Source organism: Camelus ferus, chromosome 6 (assembly GCF_009834535.1).
Source record: "Camelus ferus isolate YT-003-E chromosome 6, BCGSAC_Cfer_1.0, whole genome shotgun sequence".
In the NCBI taxonomy this organism is placed as follows: Eukaryota; Metazoa; Chordata; class Mammalia; order Artiodactyla; family Camelidae; genus Camelus; species Camelus ferus.
The window spans coordinates 82926020-82946366 of NC_045701.1; the positions used below are offsets into that span (position 1 = coordinate 82926020).

General features: G+C 31.6%; 1 protein-coding gene across 7 annotated transcripts in view; it reads right to left on the reverse strand.

Annotated features, from left to right (window-relative positions):
• Positions 1–922: 922 nt before the first annotated feature.
• The window catches only part of TC2N (tandem C2 domains, nuclear), a 61453-nt gene continuing 42028 nt past the window's right edge, over positions 923–20347 (reverse strand). For 6 of the 7 annotated variants that reach the window (XM_032482531.1, XM_032482530.1, XM_032482528.1 and 3 more), the window contains 9 exons: positions 19439–19606; positions 18251–18342; positions 17023–17098; positions 16385–16485; positions 15867–15983; positions 12599–12790; positions 7984–8098; positions 5447–5646; positions 923–3452 (listed from right to left, as the gene is read on the reverse strand). In XM_032482531.1, the coding sequence (XP_032338422.1) occupies positions 3342–3452; positions 5447–5646; positions 7984–8098; positions 12599–12790; positions 15867–15983; positions 16385–16485; positions 17023–17098; positions 18251–18342; positions 19439–19606 (1172 nt within the window). In that variant the 3' untranslated portion in view covers positions 923–3341. Of the gene's footprint in view, positions 3453–5446; positions 5647–7981; positions 8099–12598; positions 12791–15866; positions 15984–16384; positions 16486–17022; positions 17099–18250; positions 18343–19438; positions 19607–20347 lie in introns of those variants that run through there. The other variant, XM_032482535.1, reaches the window with a different exon arrangement.

Here is a 20347-nt window from a genome sequence, read left to right on the forward strand (position 1 = left end):
CAATCTCTCACAATTACAAGAAAATTTGTATCTCCCTCCCTACCAATCTATCTCCTATTGGTTGTTTCTCTGGAAACTCTAATACAGTTGACCTTTGAACAACACAGGTTTGAAATGCACGGGTCCATTTATATGCAGATTTTTTGTCAATAAGAACATACTACAGTTCCACATAATCCAAAGTTATTTGAATCCATGGATTTGGGATCATGAAGGGCCAAATACAAAGTTATACTCAGATTTTCAACCACACAAGGGGTGGTACCCAAACCCCTGTGTTTGTTCAAGGGTCAGTTGTAAATGTTCTCACAACTACTGTAGATACCTGGAACTTCCCTCAATATTCCCTATCAAATACCAAAAGAAAACATATATTGTTGAAATATCCATTACTGCCATAATATAAAAAGTTGAAATTCATTGCATATTTCTGAAATCCTTCAAAAATAAACAATTATTTGATTAAACAGTGGAAATTTTTGTTGGCAAATACAGTTTCTGTACATTAGTATCAGAGCAATTCACATAACTGTATTCAAACAGAAGATCAGTTTAGATTATCTTCAGATCACAATTACATAACTTATTTTCAAAATCTCACTGGTTCCCTCTGAACAGTCTGATAAGAGCTGTACCTCATATATTTCAATGGTAAGTTCTCTAATTCTGCTAAAAAAAATCATGCAAAACCAAATGAAAGTCAAACAGTGGTGTTGTTTTGATATGCACTCCAGCTATTTAATTGTATTAATCTGAAGATTTATAAATAAATACACTACTAGGGATTAGCACTACAGAAACTATCAGCTATCAGTGAACCTTTCCATGAATTTCTCTGGTTAACTAGCATCATTTTGGTTCCTTCTCATTGTTATAGTGGGTAAAGGTCAAGGCATGTTAAGGAAATACAAAGGGAAGTGACTTTTTGGATAGTATCTCATTTTTTATTACCAATTTCCAATGTTTTCCTCATTATATCAGTAGCTATTAACAGAAGTGTTTTCTCATTATATTTCCACATAAAGCTTCAATTAAACAACAAAAATATCACCTGTATTCAGTACCTACCTCCCCATGAGAAAAAGGCTTACGTAAACATTAATTAAAATATTTGGGATCTTCATTACATCAATACTTCTGTAACTGAAGTCTTGTAAACGAAAAGTTTTTTATTTAATTGTTTTATTTACCTAGGATTCTAAGACATATAAGAAACCAAGAACTCATAGCTTTCCTTCAAATTATACTTTACACACACATTGTAAAAATACTGAAAATTAAATAAAATTAAAAATTGAGTTAAATACATGACTATATATATAATAAGTTTAGGAATTGAAAGCATTGATAGAATACAAAAAAAAACTGCTCAAATAAAATTCTAGATTTTTTAAAACAAAGTCTGTTACTTAGCCTCTAAAAGCCTATACACTTACTTCTTTGGTAGCTGTTAAAATGGTTATACTTGCAGAGGATTTTTAGGGCAGTGAAAACTACTCTGTATGATACTAGAGTGGCAGATACATGTCATTTATGCATTTATCAAAACTCATAGAATGTAAAATATCAAAAATGAATCCTAATATAAACTATGGACTTTGGGTGATGATGATGTGCCAAAGAAGGTTCACTGATTTTTAACAAATGTATCCTTAGGGTGCAAGATGTTGATAGTGAGGGAGACTGTGCAAATGTGTGGGTAGAGGGTATGTGGGAACTCTGTAACTTCCTTTCAATTTTGCTGTGAACCTAAAACAGCTCTTAAAGTCTATTTTTAAAAAATCTTTAAAAGTAGTTGCCATTTATCTCAAAAATTCAAAACATTACCACACAGGGTGATTTCTCTTAAAAGTCCATGTGAGTACTCACCAATAGGCCATTTTTCACACATCTAAAAAAAAAAAAATTTCAAAATGCGCAGTGTCAGAGAGTACCTGTCAACATCACCAGTATACCATAAATTCTAGGCTACAGAAGAAAAGGGCATGTAAAATATGTACAATTTGTAGCTTGAGGAGGTGGTACCTAAGCAAAGAGGAATTAGCGTTTTATTGAGAAAATCTTAATGGGATACAGAGAAATTAAGAATTAAAATGAAAAGGGCAGACTTAAGTTACAGCAAAGTATATACTTCTATCCTAAAATATCACCATCTATCTCTTGGCATGTGTGGGACAAGGTAAGAGAAAAAGAAAAATGGAAGACCATGAACACAAAAAACTTAGTCTACCCATCGGCAAAAATAAAGTCATGGTTTCCAAGATCAGGGATGGTGTTATCTGTTTCTCCAAACAACTGTGCTTTTCGGCCATAGCTTGTATTATCAACTAAACTGAAATTATCCTTATATATTGAGTTGTAATAATTACCTGAGAGAAACTGCAACAGAAAATATTTATTTGCTACATAGTGTTATCATGTATGGTTATTTCAAAAATACAGGAAAATATTCTAATGTCCTAATGTTGCAGATTATAGAACAAGTAATTTATATTTTATATTCTAAGAACTAAAAACAAGGAAGTAATCATAAAACTCTCAATTTGCTACTTAAGCTCATTTAATTCTGCTAATTAGGATGGGCCATATATGGATGATAATCTTATTTCAAGTCCAAGTAAAACAAAGAGGCCGTGAAGGAGGAAAACATAGCAAAATGTGTGTATACTAGGTTTCCAATTTAGCTTCATCTTCTGGTGTTTTCATTTATTCTTGCCAAAACGTAGTTTTCTATGCCTGAAGTTTCTTGGCAATAAATAGCTTACAATGTGATAACTTATGGGTAAGAAATGACAAACACAGCGCACAAACTTTCCCCCCAAATACAGAAGAGTTGAAGTGGTTCAATTCAATTTTGCTTTCTGAGAGAAACTATGTAGAAAGAAGTAAACAATGGAGTTAAGACCTAACAACAATGACTAGCACTGAAATAGTGCTAAAAGTCTTCTAAATGCCTAAAGTATAACAAAGGCTTGATATACCGGATTTTGACTATCTAGGTAAAGCTTAAAAAACCCCCGAAACATAGCAGTAACTATCTATGGCTGATATTTTCATTGATTTTATAATTTATTTAGTTGCCCTAGTAATACTACCCATTTATTTTATTGTCTAATTCAGCACAGTTTTAAAATATTTCTTTTACTTTGGAAAACTGATATAATTCATCCCATTTTTTCATCAAGTTTAATTTTCTATTAGATCCATTATATGCTATAATTAAGACCTCCATAAATAAACTGACAAATGTACTGATTTATCTCTTCTCATTGGTAGCAAACTGAAATTATAAGTCTTTTAAAAGAATGTCAAGTTCTTCACCAAATTAATATGCGAGGTCTTCAAGATGGATTTAATTTGTGCCACTTGATAACAACCTTTTCTGGATTTGTAATTGTCTCCTTCCACTGGTTCGCTGCTTCAATGTTATTACTATCTTCACTTATCCAAATCTGTAAAGGAATAGTACAATCATTTAATCTAACAGAATGATGGTAACTGAGTTCAAACAATTAATTACTCTTATTAATGAAAGACAATTGGAAGTTTGGTTTACAGATTTTCAATTAAGCATCTTTCCATTTTCCTAAGAGCTTGTTTATCTATTTGAAACTCAAATGTTAAAATATTTAATCTATTTAGTCACTCTGAAGACGATTTTATGTGATACAATTCAATTAAAACATTCAACTGGAGATATTACAAAATCATTTCCTCCAAAATAATTATTAGTATCCTTTCTTATCCACTAAATCTAGGAGCTCAACTTAAACTGATCCTAATCACTCAAAAACATTTTTGTAAAGATTAACTAAGATTAATCATGATTTAAGTTGATTGGTAAGGAATGTGTTTTTAAAGTACCTTTTATATTAAATAAAACTGTAATTTAATTGAAATCTAATAAATAGTCATACTTGACCCATAGTAAACAATTTCATAGACTCTATTATTTATATAACTTTAGATACAGATGTGAATGAATCTGGGAAAACTGTAAAGCATTATGCAAATATAAGATATCACAATGGTGACAAACCATGGAGGCAAGGTGAACAAGGAAACAAAAAAATCTGAATTCTCAACTTAGCTATAGAACTAACAAATGCTGTTACTTTGGGGTTAACTTCTCTGAGACTCAGCTCCTAATTCTTTTAAATAAAGAAATTGGAACAGGCCACTCCAAAAAAGTTTGGTTTTCTAATTCCTTCTTTTAATTTCTTGATCTGAAGAACTTTTCCTTCAAATAAAAAATCTTACCATGAACCCCAATATATAAAACAGATAACACTAGGGAGCTTTGGCTGATATAGAAGTGGGAGACCTTGATTTCACATTTGGCTCCTGAAGCAACCAGAGAAGCCAGAAGGAAGAGATGACCAACAAGAACCTTTCCAGAATTATTACTCTTAACTGAAATCTCAACCAAGAAAGTGATCCTGAAAATCATGTGTCAAGTATATCTCCAATTCCATTCATACATGGCGGGTGAGGCTTGATGATGTGGGAAAACTTTAACTGAATCCATTTCTAAGGCCTCAAGACTTTGAAAACTATGTTAGCTTTATGAATTCTTGAGTTCAAACTCTTTTCCAAATAAGAGTAAATGAACAACAAAACTATATTTTTGACAAATATTTTTGGTAAAATATAGGAAGAAAGGAATCAAAGTTAGTATCAATCTTTGAAAATTCACATATAATTTAAGGACGTAGTAGACTGCTAGTAACATCTTGTTTTGAAGTTGATGTTTTTAAAGCAATAACATAGATTTTGGAATTTAAATGTGACCAAACAATTGTAATTAAGATAAAAAATAATGTACAGTTACTACTAACTCACTAAGAGTAAAGAAAGAAATTACAAAAGGAAACAAGTTACTGTAGAATTGGCAAGCAATAAGCAAGTGTTATGTTATGCAAATTACCAAGAATTTTTAAATAGATTAATCCAGACACCATTATTGACAATTATAACAACCACTTAAAATTGATGTCTTCTAGGAATTCACATCTAACACAATTCAATTAGCAGCATACAGAGTTAAACATTAAATTTAACATGACACAGAATTTTTTTGTTAACATATAACAGTAAACATTTACTGCTTGTATATCTGCAGCCTTAAGAAATATGACTGAAATAGCACTCCCTTATTCACAAGGAACAAGTCAGGAGTACTGAAAACTTGATCTTTCTGATCACTTTTAAAGTTGAAAAGTTCGGAAAAAACTTAAGTCTGATTGCTCAGAAATTCCAACTATTTGTACTAAAGCAAAAAGTCTGACAAGATTTGATTTTTGTGGTAACACTGAATTTTAACTTATGATACTGAAGAATTTTACTCTATTCAACTTCAGTTTTATCCTGTATTCCATTTGTTAACTAACTGTATAGAAATGCATAGAAAAGTGTAAAGAATTCAAGATAAAAACTCCCTACTAACCTGCCCCACGAAATGTCGTCTTCTTACAGAGCTTCGACTATAAAGTTTAATAAGAAAAATAATTTCTTTTTCATTCTGGATAAGTGGAAAAATCATAGTCTCTCCCCACTTTACTCTCCCATTGGAGGCCTTCAGTAAGCGTGTCTTCTTCTTATAAATCAACTCTCCTGCACTCAACATTGCCACCTTCACAAAAAAACCTGAAAAATAAGAAATTTTACTATATAAAAAAATTTTAATGCCATATGAAGATATATAACCATATGTTCTAAAAATATAAACTTTTTTAAAGATCTGATGAACTATATCATCTAGCAAACTTTATTTTTATCACACTTTCAAATAACTACTGTAACCTCAAATGAATTTTAATCTTTCTCTAATCTGAATGCTACTAAAGACAGAAATCGTAGGCATAAATAACAATCAGCAGCACAAGAGAACATGTTGAAAAGGATTACACAAAAGAGAGGTGCCAAATCTTTGGAGAGCTGGAGGAATTCATTCCACAAATCTATATAGGTAAAATTCTTTGCTTGAGACTCCAGAAGTTGAACATAAGCCCACGAGAGAAATCTATTCTTTAAATAAATTTGAGGTGTAGTGCTTCCAGTAATGGTAGAATAGCTTGTACAAAATAACCTTCCCATAGATGTCAATTATAAACTCTGGGGAAAATAGTAAAAACAACTGTTCAAGATACTAAACATTGACCAAAATCAAGAAGAAACTGGAGAGTCTATTCTTAAAAGATGGAAATTGCACTAAGTAAAATTCAGGTTTGTACAGCTTTTCACCTAAGCCTACTCCCCAGTCTGACACACGGTGCTTATAGCTCAAGGAGAAAGTGCAGTCTGACTAATTTGAGAAGTCATGGTAGAGATGGGGCTACCAGACAGCAAGAAGGTGAGGAGAGACCTTCCAGAAAGAAGGCAGCCACAAAGTGAGGACTGAGACTGACCATCATTTTTAAAATGGAGATCACTGGTAAACCTGATTGGCAGTTTTGATTAAAGGAAGACATCTATTAATCTACATCTGTAAATTTCTACTTTTGTCCTTGTTTCCTAGAATTAACCCTAGATAGTCCTGGTAATTTAATTTATTCTTTTAGTGCCAAGTTGGACTTTATTTGCTTTTTATTTTATGATTTTTCCATCTATCCATAGCTATTTTTTGTCTAAGCTATCCTTTCTGCTTTGATATCAAGAATATGCTGACCTCATAAAGTTAACTTTTTCTATTTTTTTTTTTTCATATTGTGGAACAGCTTATATAGAATAGGAATTACATGTTCCTTGAAAGTTTGGTAGAATCTGCCGGTAAAATCATCTTGGCCTCTGCTTTTATTAGAGGCAATTCTTCAACTACTTTCACGTGGTTATTGTTCTATTCAGACTTATCCCTCTTTTGGAGTGAATTTCAACAATTTTCTTCTTAGAAAATCATTTATTTTATATAGATGTTCAAATGAATTGGCACAGTTATAAATGGATTGTCTTACTTATTTCTGAATCGCTTCTGAATTTGAAATTATATCCTTTTCGGCGTTCATGTTTTTATTCTTTGCTTGATCTAGCTTACTATAGGTTTGCCTACTTTAATATTCTTTTCAAGGAAAAATCTGCTGGTTTCATTTTGTGTTTTGTTGTTGTCTCCATATTTATCAACTTCAACTTTAGCTTTAATTCCTACTTCTACTTCCCTTCGTGTTTGCTGCTAATTTTCTAGCTTCTTGAATTGAGTGCTAAGTTGTATTTATTTTCAGTCTTTACAGTTACAGTGGACATCCATTGCTTCTGCCTGCCTCCAGATATTTTCTCTTTACGTAGTAGGAAAAAGGAACACTCTTACCCAACTCTTACCCTAAAGGTAGGACTGACCTCAAACCTCAGCTCTAGGGGCAGCCTAGACATGTGAACCAGGCCTAGACAATCAAAATACCAGAATCCCTGGCTGGGCTCAAAGGCACAGGGCAGGAAAAGTGTTTCAAGGTTTGTGTTTGATACTTTCAATGTTTTTAAATTAAGTTTCTAGTTAACAGAGTATACAAAACAGGGCATAGACCTACAGAGAGGATAAATTAACTAGGCTGGTGAAACATAACTGACAATCCTCTGGATATTCAACCTATATTAACTAATGAGCTAAATAAGGAATAGCATCAAATGCAGAGACATCACAATTGGGTAAGAATCAAGAGACCGGCAGATTAAGGTAGACACAATGCCTAAATTTGAAACCCAATAAAGTAATTTTAAGCTACAAGGTAAGTGTTTAAGTTAAATAATAAAAGTAACTAAGATTTTTATCTCCATTGTAAGGAATACATACACACACACACACACACACACACACACACACACATATATAAATGGATCACTATGCTGTACACCAGAAATTAACACAACATTGTAAATCAACCACACTTCAGTAAAAAATACATATATAAAATCTCCATTGTAAGAACTGTAGGAAAAAACTATCTTTTACAAATACTTTCTGAAGATTCTTCTTTGAACCATTAACATACTTACTCAAAGCCAGGGGTGTCGATGAGCTTGGAAGGTACTGTGCCTCAAGAATTTGTACCTGAATTCTGCTATTTACCGCTTGAAAACAAGTCCCCAATTCAAGTTCTGCATGGCAAACCTGCATATTTAAAAAGCGTCATTTGTAATCAAGAATGAAGTTTTCGGATATTTCAAAAATACAAAAGTAAAGAGCTAAGGTTAGAAATTTTGAAAGCACTACCTTTTATTGACACGCAAAGCTAAGTGTCATAAAAGAAGGTTAAGATAAATGTCATAAATTCTGTCAATATGAGGTACTTATTCACTTTCATGGATTCTGATAATAAAAGTTACATGTACATACTGATCCCTCGAAATCAGGGAGACCAAAAGACAATTCAAATTAAAAATAAATTACATTCCTAAGCAGTTTTACTAGTGAAAATGTCAGTGAAATAAATACCAAAAAAAGCACATTTTCAAAAGATTTAAATGTAGTTGTTTGAATTATTTTCTCAGAATATATGAAATGTGATTTTAAAAATGTTGTATATGGAAAGCATCATTATTTTTTCTATTGTAGAAATCAGAAGTGGTGCTCCCAAAATCAGAAGACAAAGGATTACTACAATGAATAGATTTCTGGGTTAAGAAGTGACTTACTATGCTAAATGGAAGTAAGCCAAAGATGAAAGTTGGCAAGAAGGAAGCTAGTGAAAGCGATGAGGCAGTAAATAAAGAAAAGGTCAAAGAAAACCTGAGGCAAACAATAAAATGAAGGAGGCTTAGAAAGGGGGAAAAGTTAAAATGTGCTCTTCAGTACTGCTGACTAACATCAGAAGAAAATTAATCATTTGTTTTACACAAGCCAACCTACTTACATGGATTCCAGGGTGCTTGAAGTGAAAAATAAAAAAGAGAAACAAAGTCTTCTAAACACAAAAGCATTACTGCTCACATGTTGAAAAGAGTGTAAGTATGGAATTAAAGAACATAATGTTAACAGATCTCACCAGGGCGCAGCATAGACAGTGCAGTCTTTGCTGGTATTGATTCCGACACAGCTGAAGAACAGCTGACTGACACTTCATGAAGAGGTTTATGCTGGATAATCACCCAGTATTCTCCAAAACTGGCTCACAGATCATTAAAAAAGAACCTTTCTACATCCATACCATAGACTGAACCTTGGGTATTTTCTTAATACATGATTCTGTGTTTTAAAATTGGTCATGCCGTAAGAAGTCAAAAGAGTGAAAAGTAAACCACCTAAAAGCATAAATTCAACTGCTGAGATTAGACTCCCTTTTGAAAAGTCCAAAATGATGATAAAAGTCGTCTATTTTGGCAATAAATGATGAATTCTAATAAATAGGTGAATGTACTGCTTTTGCTTTTAGTCAGAATAAGAATGGATTAATAAATCTTTTTACATGAACTAATTCAGTAGCCATATATAACACTTTGGCTGATTTTAAAAAAAAGCATCGCTGTCCTTAGCACTTAAAAAATACAGTTACTTATTGTTTACAAAACTCAAAGGAAACCATGGATAAAATTTTTTTTCACTAATTATTTTCAATATGGTTGTAAAGGTGGCAAAACTTCTCCAAGTGTTAAAGAGTTGTGGAGTTCACTCTCATAAATCAGAGCAGCATTTGGCAGTGGGTTTACCATTTCTTACTTTCCAAGGTTATTTCACAAATTCAATTTAGATTACAAGATATTAATTCAGATCATGAAAAACTATTCAAAGTGGTTTTCAATCTCAACCAAAAAATTAAAATTCCAATCAATGAGTAAGTGTATATACAGTGCATTTTTAATGAGCACAAAACTGTGGAATATAAAAATATGATCTCCATTTCTGAATAAGGTATCATTTTTTTAAAGAAAAGGAAACTTTTTTGGCCTTCCTAGAATTGCTGAAAGTGAAATGTTAAGCATAATTAAGAAATCTATGATCTGGTGATATGTGAGAATATCTTCTTAGGGGAAAAATACATGGCTGAAAAAAGATATTTTTACATATGGTATGGGGAAGTCATTCAGGCTTATACATGAGTTAACTTGAATTTTACGCTGACTAAAATAGCCTGTTTGTGGCCTATCATACATACATTGTACATGTGCTATTAAGGAAAAGGGTGCACTGATCATAAGTAAAGAATGTCCATACGTTAAAAATAAAGATTAAATGCCTCTCTTCCTGGGACGCCCATGTCGGTACTCATTCAATGATAATACTCCCTTCCCAGGTGCCAAGGCCATACTGACATACTGTGTACAAGCTGATCTTTTTTTTATTATTATTATTTTGAAACCTTGAAGAAATATAACCCTGACTTGTTTGATGTTCTTTGTTTTCACAAGACATATAACTGTGCTGAAAACTATGCTTCTCTGGAATAGTTCCTCAGTTGTCTGAGGTTGTCTTCCAGCCTATAGTCCTAAGTTTGGCTCAAATAACTCTTTTCTATTTCTATTATAGACTGTTTGTTGATTATTTTCAGGGACATGGTAGAGTTAAGAGAGCTGGCTCTGGAATCAGAATGCCTCCATTCAAATCCTGATTCCCCAACTTCTGGATGCATGAACTCAGGCAAGTGCTTCGAGGTCTTGGTCTCCACAAGAGGAGCAAGCTCTAAGTCTTATGTGAGCATTACATCACTTAGGACCAAGTTAGTTATATGATAAGTTTCTTTAAATGTCAGCTATTTCTTCAGGCAAAATTTGTCTCTTCCACATTATTCAACACAGAAATGAGTTGTCAAGTAAATATTTACATTACTATTTGTTAAGGTCAAGAACTCTGTACTGAGGAAATTATTAGCTCTACATGAAAGTTCTGCTGTTCATGATGAAACAGCTGTCAGTGTGAAAGATGGATATGTAAGCCTGGCTCTTTCCATGTCACAATTAGAGTATCAATTCTCCACAACACAAGAAACAAAGCATATTATTCTTGCTTTTAGCCAATACTATGAAACATTCACACTCAGTAATCGAAATTCACTGGTTAAATATAATACAGCCTGAAAGCCCTTCTTTTAAGCCATCCATCTTTGTATCCATAGCACCTGGCATACAACAGAAAGATGAATGTTTGTAAGCCCTTTGATATGTAAAATATAATTTTGTAGAAACTTTGCCATAATGATTCATTCAGATTCTTCAAGGAAGATAAGATTATAACGTCTCAATTCTCAGACAATAACTTGGGGAGTTATCTTCTAATATACTCTACTAATCTTTAAAGTTTTAATCAATGAATTATCCATTTAAAATAGTAGATACGTGCCTTCTATAAAATATGGTTGCAGATTACTGTCTACTAAGCTAGTTTCAAAGATGTAAATGACAAACTCCTGTCATAGTTACAAAACAAATTTGCTGTTTTTTAAGAGAAAATAATCTAATTTAGCATGCTTTCATTCATCATTTATTCTTTCATATCAGCCTACATACAAATATTCAATGCAAAGAATAAGACAGGCCCTTACTAAGGGCACAGCAAAATATGAAGAAAACAGATGGAAGCTCAAGCCTTGTTTTGTTTTGTTTTAAAACAAGTAACTTAAATAATTCTAAGTTGTAATAAATGCTATAAAGAAAACATATTGGGTATAGAGACAGAAAACAATAAAATAACAAGATGTTTCAATTCTTCTTCATTATAGTAATCCTTTGTTCTTTATTTTTTAATCCCTAATTTCCCCTCAGTTCAGTGGTTCTCAAGCCAGGCTACACATTAGACCACCAGAGTAGCTTCTGAAAATTATAGACGCCTCTGGCTCACTCCGCTCAAAATTCTGATTTAATGGTTTAATTGTGGGCATTTTTTAAAGCTCCCCAGGTAATTCTAATGTGTAACCAGGTTAAGAACCACTATAAGTCACCTTAAATATTTGTAAAAGTAGGTAAAATATAAATCCTATGTAAATTTTAAATCATGTATAGGTTTGACCTTATAAATGGTTATGATTTATTTCTATATATGTTATTCTGACATAGAAACTACATAAAATTATCAGGAATTTCTAAACAACTTAAAAGAGTATTTAGCTAGGCTGACTGAAAGAAGCAAATATCAGGTCTCAAAAATCAATCAGCGCTACAGATGATCAAGTTCTTCACAAAATACACTAACTGTAAGATCCTCAGTTCTACCCAATTTATGGATAGATATAGAACTTACTCATGATTAAAACTTTCCTAATCTATTTCAAGGCAATCTCTGATTGAGTTTGGAGTTTATGATTCTTGCTTTTCCTAAGTTATCAGTTACTTAAAAAAAAAAAAAGCCAACCTAAAAATAATTATTTGAAATTATTCATACTTCGGGTTATTTTCCCCTGAAGTATGAAACATTAAACGTGTACTACAAAAAGGCAACCCTAAGATTATTTTCCAATAGAGAAAAAGGGTCTCCATTAGCATTTTATCCATTTTTTAAAAAATTATTCAACAATAACATTACTGCTACTTTTTTACATTATATTTATATTATTATCATTATTGCTCCCTGATCCTTTAATATATTCTGAGTGTTCAAGTTATACTCCGACAAACAAAAATTCATCCATTAAATAATTCTAAAAGTGTGAAATACTTTAACATTACATATTATATCACTTACAGAAATTTTTGAAGGTGGTGATATATCCAAAGAGTAATCCATTTCCTGCGTGCTAAGAGTTCTGAGTGATAGTGAGCATTCGCCAATGGTTTTCTTCCTAGGGGTTTGGGTTTGAATCTTAAATACAAGTCTTACAGTTTGTAGACTTTGGAGTTTAATAGCAAATACAAAAGTTTCCATAAATTCAATAGTCTAAAATAAAAATCAAGAAAAACATAAAATATGAAAACAGAATAAAAAAGGGTCAATACAGAATAAACAAAAATAACTTTATAATCTAGGAAAGGCAAATTTAATATTTTTACAATAATGAAAGATATTTTTTAATGAAAATGAGAATGGCTATGACTTGTTTTCCCAGAATTTATTCTGGATACTGCCCTTCCTAATTTCACAATTCCTTTTAATTACTTAGTCAAGAATTCAGTCAATGTCAACAACAAGTTCACCAGAATATAACTTTTACCCTTTATGAAAATTAGATTTTTTCCATCTTTGGTTCCGGGGCATCATTCCTGCTATTTACCACAGATCTTCAATGGTTAACGAGAGTGCTTCAAGAATCTCCTGTGAGATCTCTCAGTACCCAAAATCTAACTTGTTCTCGTTAAAATACTTGAATTATTTCTCAATAATAAGAAAGATTCTTTGTCTAATGTTCTTCCCATCTAATTTGAGGTTCAATTTCTCCCTTAGTGAAAATGTTTGCTCCACTCTTTCCAATCTGAAAATCACTCTCTTTGATAAAGACAAAGAGAAATATGAGTTTAAATAAAGTTCTACCTTCTCTCATAATCTTCCACTCCAGGCAGCAAGTCAGTGTTCTCATGCCCAGACTATTTTCAAATGTTCTGTTACTTTTAATATTTTTAAAACATTGGCTTACCATGGGCTAACATCCTTGACACTAGACTATTTTTTTTGCTTATAAACCTCCTTCTTTCCATCTTTTGTGCATCCTTTTGAAAAGAAGCTTTTTTTTTTTTTTTTTTGCTTTTGAAAAGATGAACTGTCTGGGCAACTAACGTCAATATTTTAGATACTGTGCCCAAATGTTCACTTTTATTGTAATCACTTATGTCTGTGTAGACAGAATTGTGTTTCTGAGAGCTTCCCAACCATATGAGCTATCTTTTTCTTCCAGTCTCAAGCCATAGGATCACACTAATAATACAGTATACATAAAATGTTTAATTTTTAAACTCAGATGCAATGAGCTTACAAATGAAGCAAGTGTACTGGTTTACTTCGCATTTTGCCATAATAGGTGTCTCCTAAACAACTTGATAAATAATAAATTTTAAAAGATTTCATGCAAGATTTAATATGAGAACACTTTCCCATAATTTTCCTTAAGTTAACTTAGTCTTATTTGAAAGTCAAAAAGTGAAATTGTTTAATTCAGGAAGTACTCATCTGTGAATGTCAAAACTATAATCAGAGTTAAGATTTATTTACATCTAGACCGTCTACAATGCACATTTTTTCCTAATTATTTATATATCAGTTTTGGCTACTGCCTTTTCACTTATTAAGAACGTTTTTCCATATCCTTATAAACTTTCCCTAAATAATATTTTTCATGGCTGCCTAGTATTCTATCATATGGTGTTATGGTTTGAAATGTGTCCCCCAAATAAGATGTGTTGAAGTCCTAACCTCCAGTAACTCAGAATGTGGCCTTATTTGGAAATTGGGTCATTGAAGATGTAATTTGTGAAGTTAAGAAGAGGTTCAACTGGAGTAGGTAGACCCCTATAATGACTGGCATCCTTATAAGAAGATAGCCATGTGAAGACACAGACACACATTGAGAATGCCATGTGAAGATGAAAGCCAATGAGTAGAGTGAAGCCAAAGAATGCCAGGGATTGCTGGCCATCACCAGAGCTAGGAGAGAAGCCTGGAAGAGATGGAACAGATTCTCCCTCAGAGAAGGAACCAACATTGCTGACACCTTGATTTCAGGCTTCCTCCAAAACTGTGAGAGAGGAATATTTGTTGTTCTAAGCTACCCAGTTTGTGGTAGTTTGTTATAGTAATCATAGGAAACAAATACACATGGTATATCATGAGTTTTCTCAACCATTCCCCTATGGGAACCATTTAGATAGTTTCCAACCCTTCCCCTATGAACAAAACTGCTAAGAACACTTGATACATATTTTGTTTGCATTTTAGATTATTTCTACAAAACAGATTCCAAGTAGAAACACTGTGTTAAAAAGTATAAATACTTCAAGGTTTTAATGTGTATTGTCAAAATAATTTCTAGAAAGTTTTATGTGCTAGAGTGCTTGTAAAATTTTCCTAATTAAAATAAGCAAAAAAAAAAAAAAAAGAGAAAGCTATATGTAATTTAAATTTGTATATCTATAAATACTAGTGAGAGTAAATTTTTTCATGTTTATTAGCATTTGAATTACCTTATTTTTTAACCATTTTTATCGAAGTATAGTTAATTTACACTGCTGTGTTAGTTTCAGGTGTACAGCAAATTGATTCAGTTTTATGTTATGTGCGTGTATATATATACACACACATTATATATATACATATATGTATGTGTGTGTGTATTCTGTTTCAGATTCTTTTCCATTATAGGTTATTATAAGATAATGAATATAGTTCCCTATGCTATACAGTAGGTCTTTGTTGTTTATCTATTTTATATATGGTAGTGTACATATGTTAATCCCAAACTCCTAATTTATCCCTCCCCCCTCCTTCCCCCTTTATAAATTGCCTTATTTTTAAATGATATATTCTTGTAGAAGATATCTTTTATTTGCATGGAAAACTACTAACCTTTTACCCTTATCAGAAGATAAAAGTGAAGATATATTTAAATTAACGTGAAACTATAAAAGCAAATTCAGGATCATTTGTCTTTCGGTTATAATAATTGAAAGTATTTAAAAGAAGATTGCAATCATGCAATTATTTCTCAAAGCCAAAGTAGGGTGGGAGGAGAGAAGATGAAAATATAGGCACTTACTTTCCTTATACACAAGGAGAGTAAATAGTTTTCTTAGATATTACTCATCTTCTATACATTTCAGTGATTAAGATTTTCTTTTTAAATATATTTCAATTTTGGACAATGAAATCACAAGTATTTTGAGGCCCAAAATTGTCTTTAAAAAAGCAAAGGGTGCATAATTTGTAGTTTCCCCAAAATAAAACACTTTCTTATTCCAATTCTTTATGTGAGTTAAAGTGACAAATAAGAGAAAAACATAAAAGATATTCAAACAAAAACACTTACATTCGAGCCTTCCTTGACTGAAGATTTGAAATGCACTGGTTTGGGAAATGTTAGTATTCCTTTTATAGAAATAGTAGGAGTATCTCCACAACTAGAGGGCCAACTTAAATCTCTGCACTAAAAAATTAAAAATACAGTTTGTTTTACACATAACACTAACAATATAAATATTTGATGTATTTCTTGAGTTATTAACTTAAATAAAAACTATAAAGTAAAGTTCAGTCTACTGAGACCTCTTATTTCATTTACATTAAAATAATTTGACATTTAATATTTTAGACATCATACCAATTTCCTTCTTGAGGTTAAAAACAAACATACTTCCATCATACCTATGGATTTATTTTCTTTAGATTCTTTATTAAATACTATGTTCTGCAAAATACTATACAACCCCTAAATTCCAAAGAAGGTACTGGCCCATTCCCCAGAAGAGAGCAACAGTACTTGTGTATAATTCACAGTATAAATATTCAATTTTGTAAGAAAAGTTGGTATTAACTATATTAACTTACCTGTAAAACTGTGATCCAGATTTGCTCAACTGAAGAATTATAAAACAATTTCACATTTAATCTCCCAAAATCTCTTTCATCTCCTGATAGAGTAATTGTATCTGAATTGTAAAAGGGCAAAGATGTTTGAGTTAGTATGCAATCCTTCCAACTCAACTGAGCTTTGATACAATCAAAAAACACGACTGAAAAGTGTTCATTATTTTTTAAAGTTGCCAATTTATTAAGACAAAAATCACACTTCAATGCTATTATTAAAGTGCTAGGGAATAGATATACTATAAAAAGTACATGACTTAAAAACTTAACCCAATTATAACCTGAGAGATTTAAGTTAAAACTAAGAAAAACTTTGCCAAATAACATTGATATGGCCCTAATATTGAATGCTTCTGGAAATCCCCTCATTAATATATTTTAAAACAGATGAAAGATACATAATTTAAAAGACATATTTGTACCTGAACACTAAAAAATGGACCATCTGATCTGAGTATTCGTATGCAGGTAACACTGCCATCATAGATATAATCATCTAGAGTTTTTTTTTTTTAAACCTTATCATAAATTCATTTAAATTACTATTAGGTAAAAATGATTCCCTTAAGAATATAAAAGTAAGATACTTTATTCCTTACCCAGGCTTCTGTTACTCCCTTGAGAATTTTTCCTTGAAGAAGAACTACTGGGCACACTGGACAATGAATCATGTCTCTACAAACAAAATTCTTCTTTAGTCAGATGTTGCAAATCAGACATTAAGGATTCTGAAACTTATTTCCCAATACCCACCACCCTAGCAAACTGAGTGCTATTCATTCTGAAGTGTTACTGGTCAGAATTTTCCACTTTTAGATAGTAAAGGGGGAAAAAGCTTTTTGTGTGTGTTATTAGGAAAATCTTAAATATCTTACTAGATAATATAAGGGAAAGCCTTTGCTGTTTTTGGTTTGGTTTTATAATAAGGAAGAAGAGATTATTGCTTATATTTCAAACTTGGAAGTACTAATGAAAATCAGAATATATTTGGAAGTATCCTGTTACCTAAAAATCTGTAAAGCAGCAGTTATCAAAGTGTGGGCCCTGGACCAGCAGTAGCAGTATCACCTGGGAACTTGTTAGAAATACAAACTCAGGTCCCTCCCAACACAGAGCTACTGAATCAAAAGCGCTGGTGGTGAGGCCTGGCAATCTGTATTTTAACGAGCTCTTCAAACATTCTGATGCACATTAAAAAATTGGTGCTATAAAGAACTAATTCTGCAAAAACTTAACTGAAGACTATTAAGAATGCATATCCATTTTAATATATGTATATACATTCACATGGAAAAAAGTCCACAAGTATATATAACAATATTTTCATAGCACTTTTATTCTCAGTTATAGGGATAGAGGTGATTTATCTTTTTACCTTGCTTAATTCTATTTTCTAATTTTTAAATAATAATCACAAAACTCAACAGAAGAACTAATTTTTACTAACTAGGTAGTTACTTTCAATAAGGAAAGTTAAATCAATAAGGACTTTTAAATATACCATTTTAAATTCCAACTGTCTCAAGACTGCCTCAATGCATGCCAACTGAGAAAATTCATAAAAAAAAAAAAAAAGAAAAGAAAAGAAAAGAAAAGAAAAGAAAAGAAAAGAAAAGAAAAGAAAAATTATTGCCTTCTAATATTCAACTGAAGAGTTTCCTAAAATAATGCACATGGGAAATGCCAAGTGTTTATTCTTTAGATATTAGAATAAATATATCTACAAAAGATACATAACATGTTGTTCCTAAAATAATTCACACATTTCTGAATTTTTAGCTTGAAAATAAATTATTGCATATAATTAAATTTATATGAATAATTTACCTGGATGAACCGCTGAGATGAATTTGTAAGATCAAACATAGACTTGCTTAGCACCGGGGAATTGGGAAGTCTATTGGTCCTTAAATCACAAACTACAAAGGAACATTAAAAAATTACTTAATTTTATAGTAAAGTAGAAGAAACACTGGAATTCTACCTAATTACCATGAACTAAATCTTTATAGGAAACATATCATGAATATTATACATAAATCTGCTTAAGAGATAAAAGCCTTCTAATGAAGTTAAAAAAACTGCTTTTCAATTATTTTACTTTTGTTTGAAACAGAAATCAATACAAATCAAACAACATATCTTTCAGGAAAGGTATCACATCAAATATCAAGCAGGAAAAATTCATTCCCTTTGCTTACATTATCCAATCCTTCATCCTGGAAGAATAATCTAAGAGGATGTATGTCCTCTGTGCTAAACGCAATTCAACTATTTAACGGTCATTTATTACATTAGAAAAATTAATATTGAATTCCATGTGCTGTTATATTTCTAGTCTCCCTCCTAAACTAAAACATACTTTAAAAATGGAATTCTGTATAAGACTTGTGTAGTCTAGCACAGTGCTGATATAAATATTTAAATAAGTACTTCTACTTTATTTTCAGTGCCTCACCCTGAATTCAGTGATTGAGATAATTATATTATCTAATAAGATAATTTTCACTGAAAAACACTGAAAATTTTGTGAATCAGATATATGTACAAGATCTATAACTGATACAGTCTCAAACATTAAACTAAGAAAGTATTTAGGAATTTTCTTTTTTCTCTGTTTACGTTTTAATTTCATCATTTCTAAATTCACCATTTTCACTAAATAGAGTGAAAATAAATAGAGTGAGTAAATACCTATTGTAGAATTTATGAGTGGATAGATGTTATATAAAGTATATACAAAATCTAAAACTAAAATTTCTTTCAAAAAAGGACAAATAAAATGGAACTCGGAACTACCAATATATATAACTCATTAATCTTTCAATTTTTACATTAGCTATAATACCACAGAGAAGTTATGACGTTTACCACATCACTCTGAAGTCTGCTTCTCTCTTTATTTTTAAATTGTTTTTCATAAGAAGAATCATTACTTTCAGGATCTTAGATTTAATTTGATTTCTAAATTTGTTAAAGAAAAAGACAAAGAAGAAAAACAAATTTTTTCCATACCTGATCCATATAGTCTCGTTGCTTCTGAAGGAGGAGGAATGCGCCGACTCAAATCAGGTGACATGTGCTGATACATATAGAATGGGTTATATACATCATAGCTAGGTCCATGCTGGGATGAACTAGAAAGTTCTACCTTTCGATCTCCAAAAGATGCTCTGGCAGATCCTGAAAGCAAGCGTTTCTAAAGTTTTACAATACCCTTTACTTGGAGTCATTAGCCAAAAGCTGGTGCACCCAAGGCAAAGGAAAAAAAAACTGTCTCAGGTAATACTAAATCACATGCAATTGATATCTTAAAAAATCAGCACATGTTTACTGAGCTCTAACTGTGTGGAGTATTCTCCCAGGAATCAGCCATGAACCCCGCTCTCAAGACAGTCTAATAAATTTTTGGCATTCTTTGCCCCATAGACAATTCTATATTTTGTGACCTGAGTTTCCTTTTATTTTTCTACTTGCAGAAAGAACATCTTTTAAGTAAAAAGATAATCATTTTTTGGGAGATGTACCCTTTTCACAAAGACAGAACATTTATAAAAATTGACTACATGCTGAGATACAAAGAGCAAGTCCCAATAAACTTGAAAGGATGGAAATCATACAGAGTATGTTCTATAACCACAATGCAATAATGTCAGAAGTCAAATAACAAAAAGATGATTTAAAAATATTATATGTAAACAAGAAGAATCAAGAATAACCAAAAAAAAAAAAAAATTAAGAAGAACAAGATGGAAAGATTTGCTCTATTTGGTAGTAAGTGTAGAATATTAGCACAATAATAAGATCAATGGAACAGAATTGAAGGCCCAGAAAGAGACACCTATTTTGTGGACACTTGAATTATAATCAATGTGGCACTGCATAACAGTGGGGAAAGAATGGTTTTTCATTAAAACGTGATAA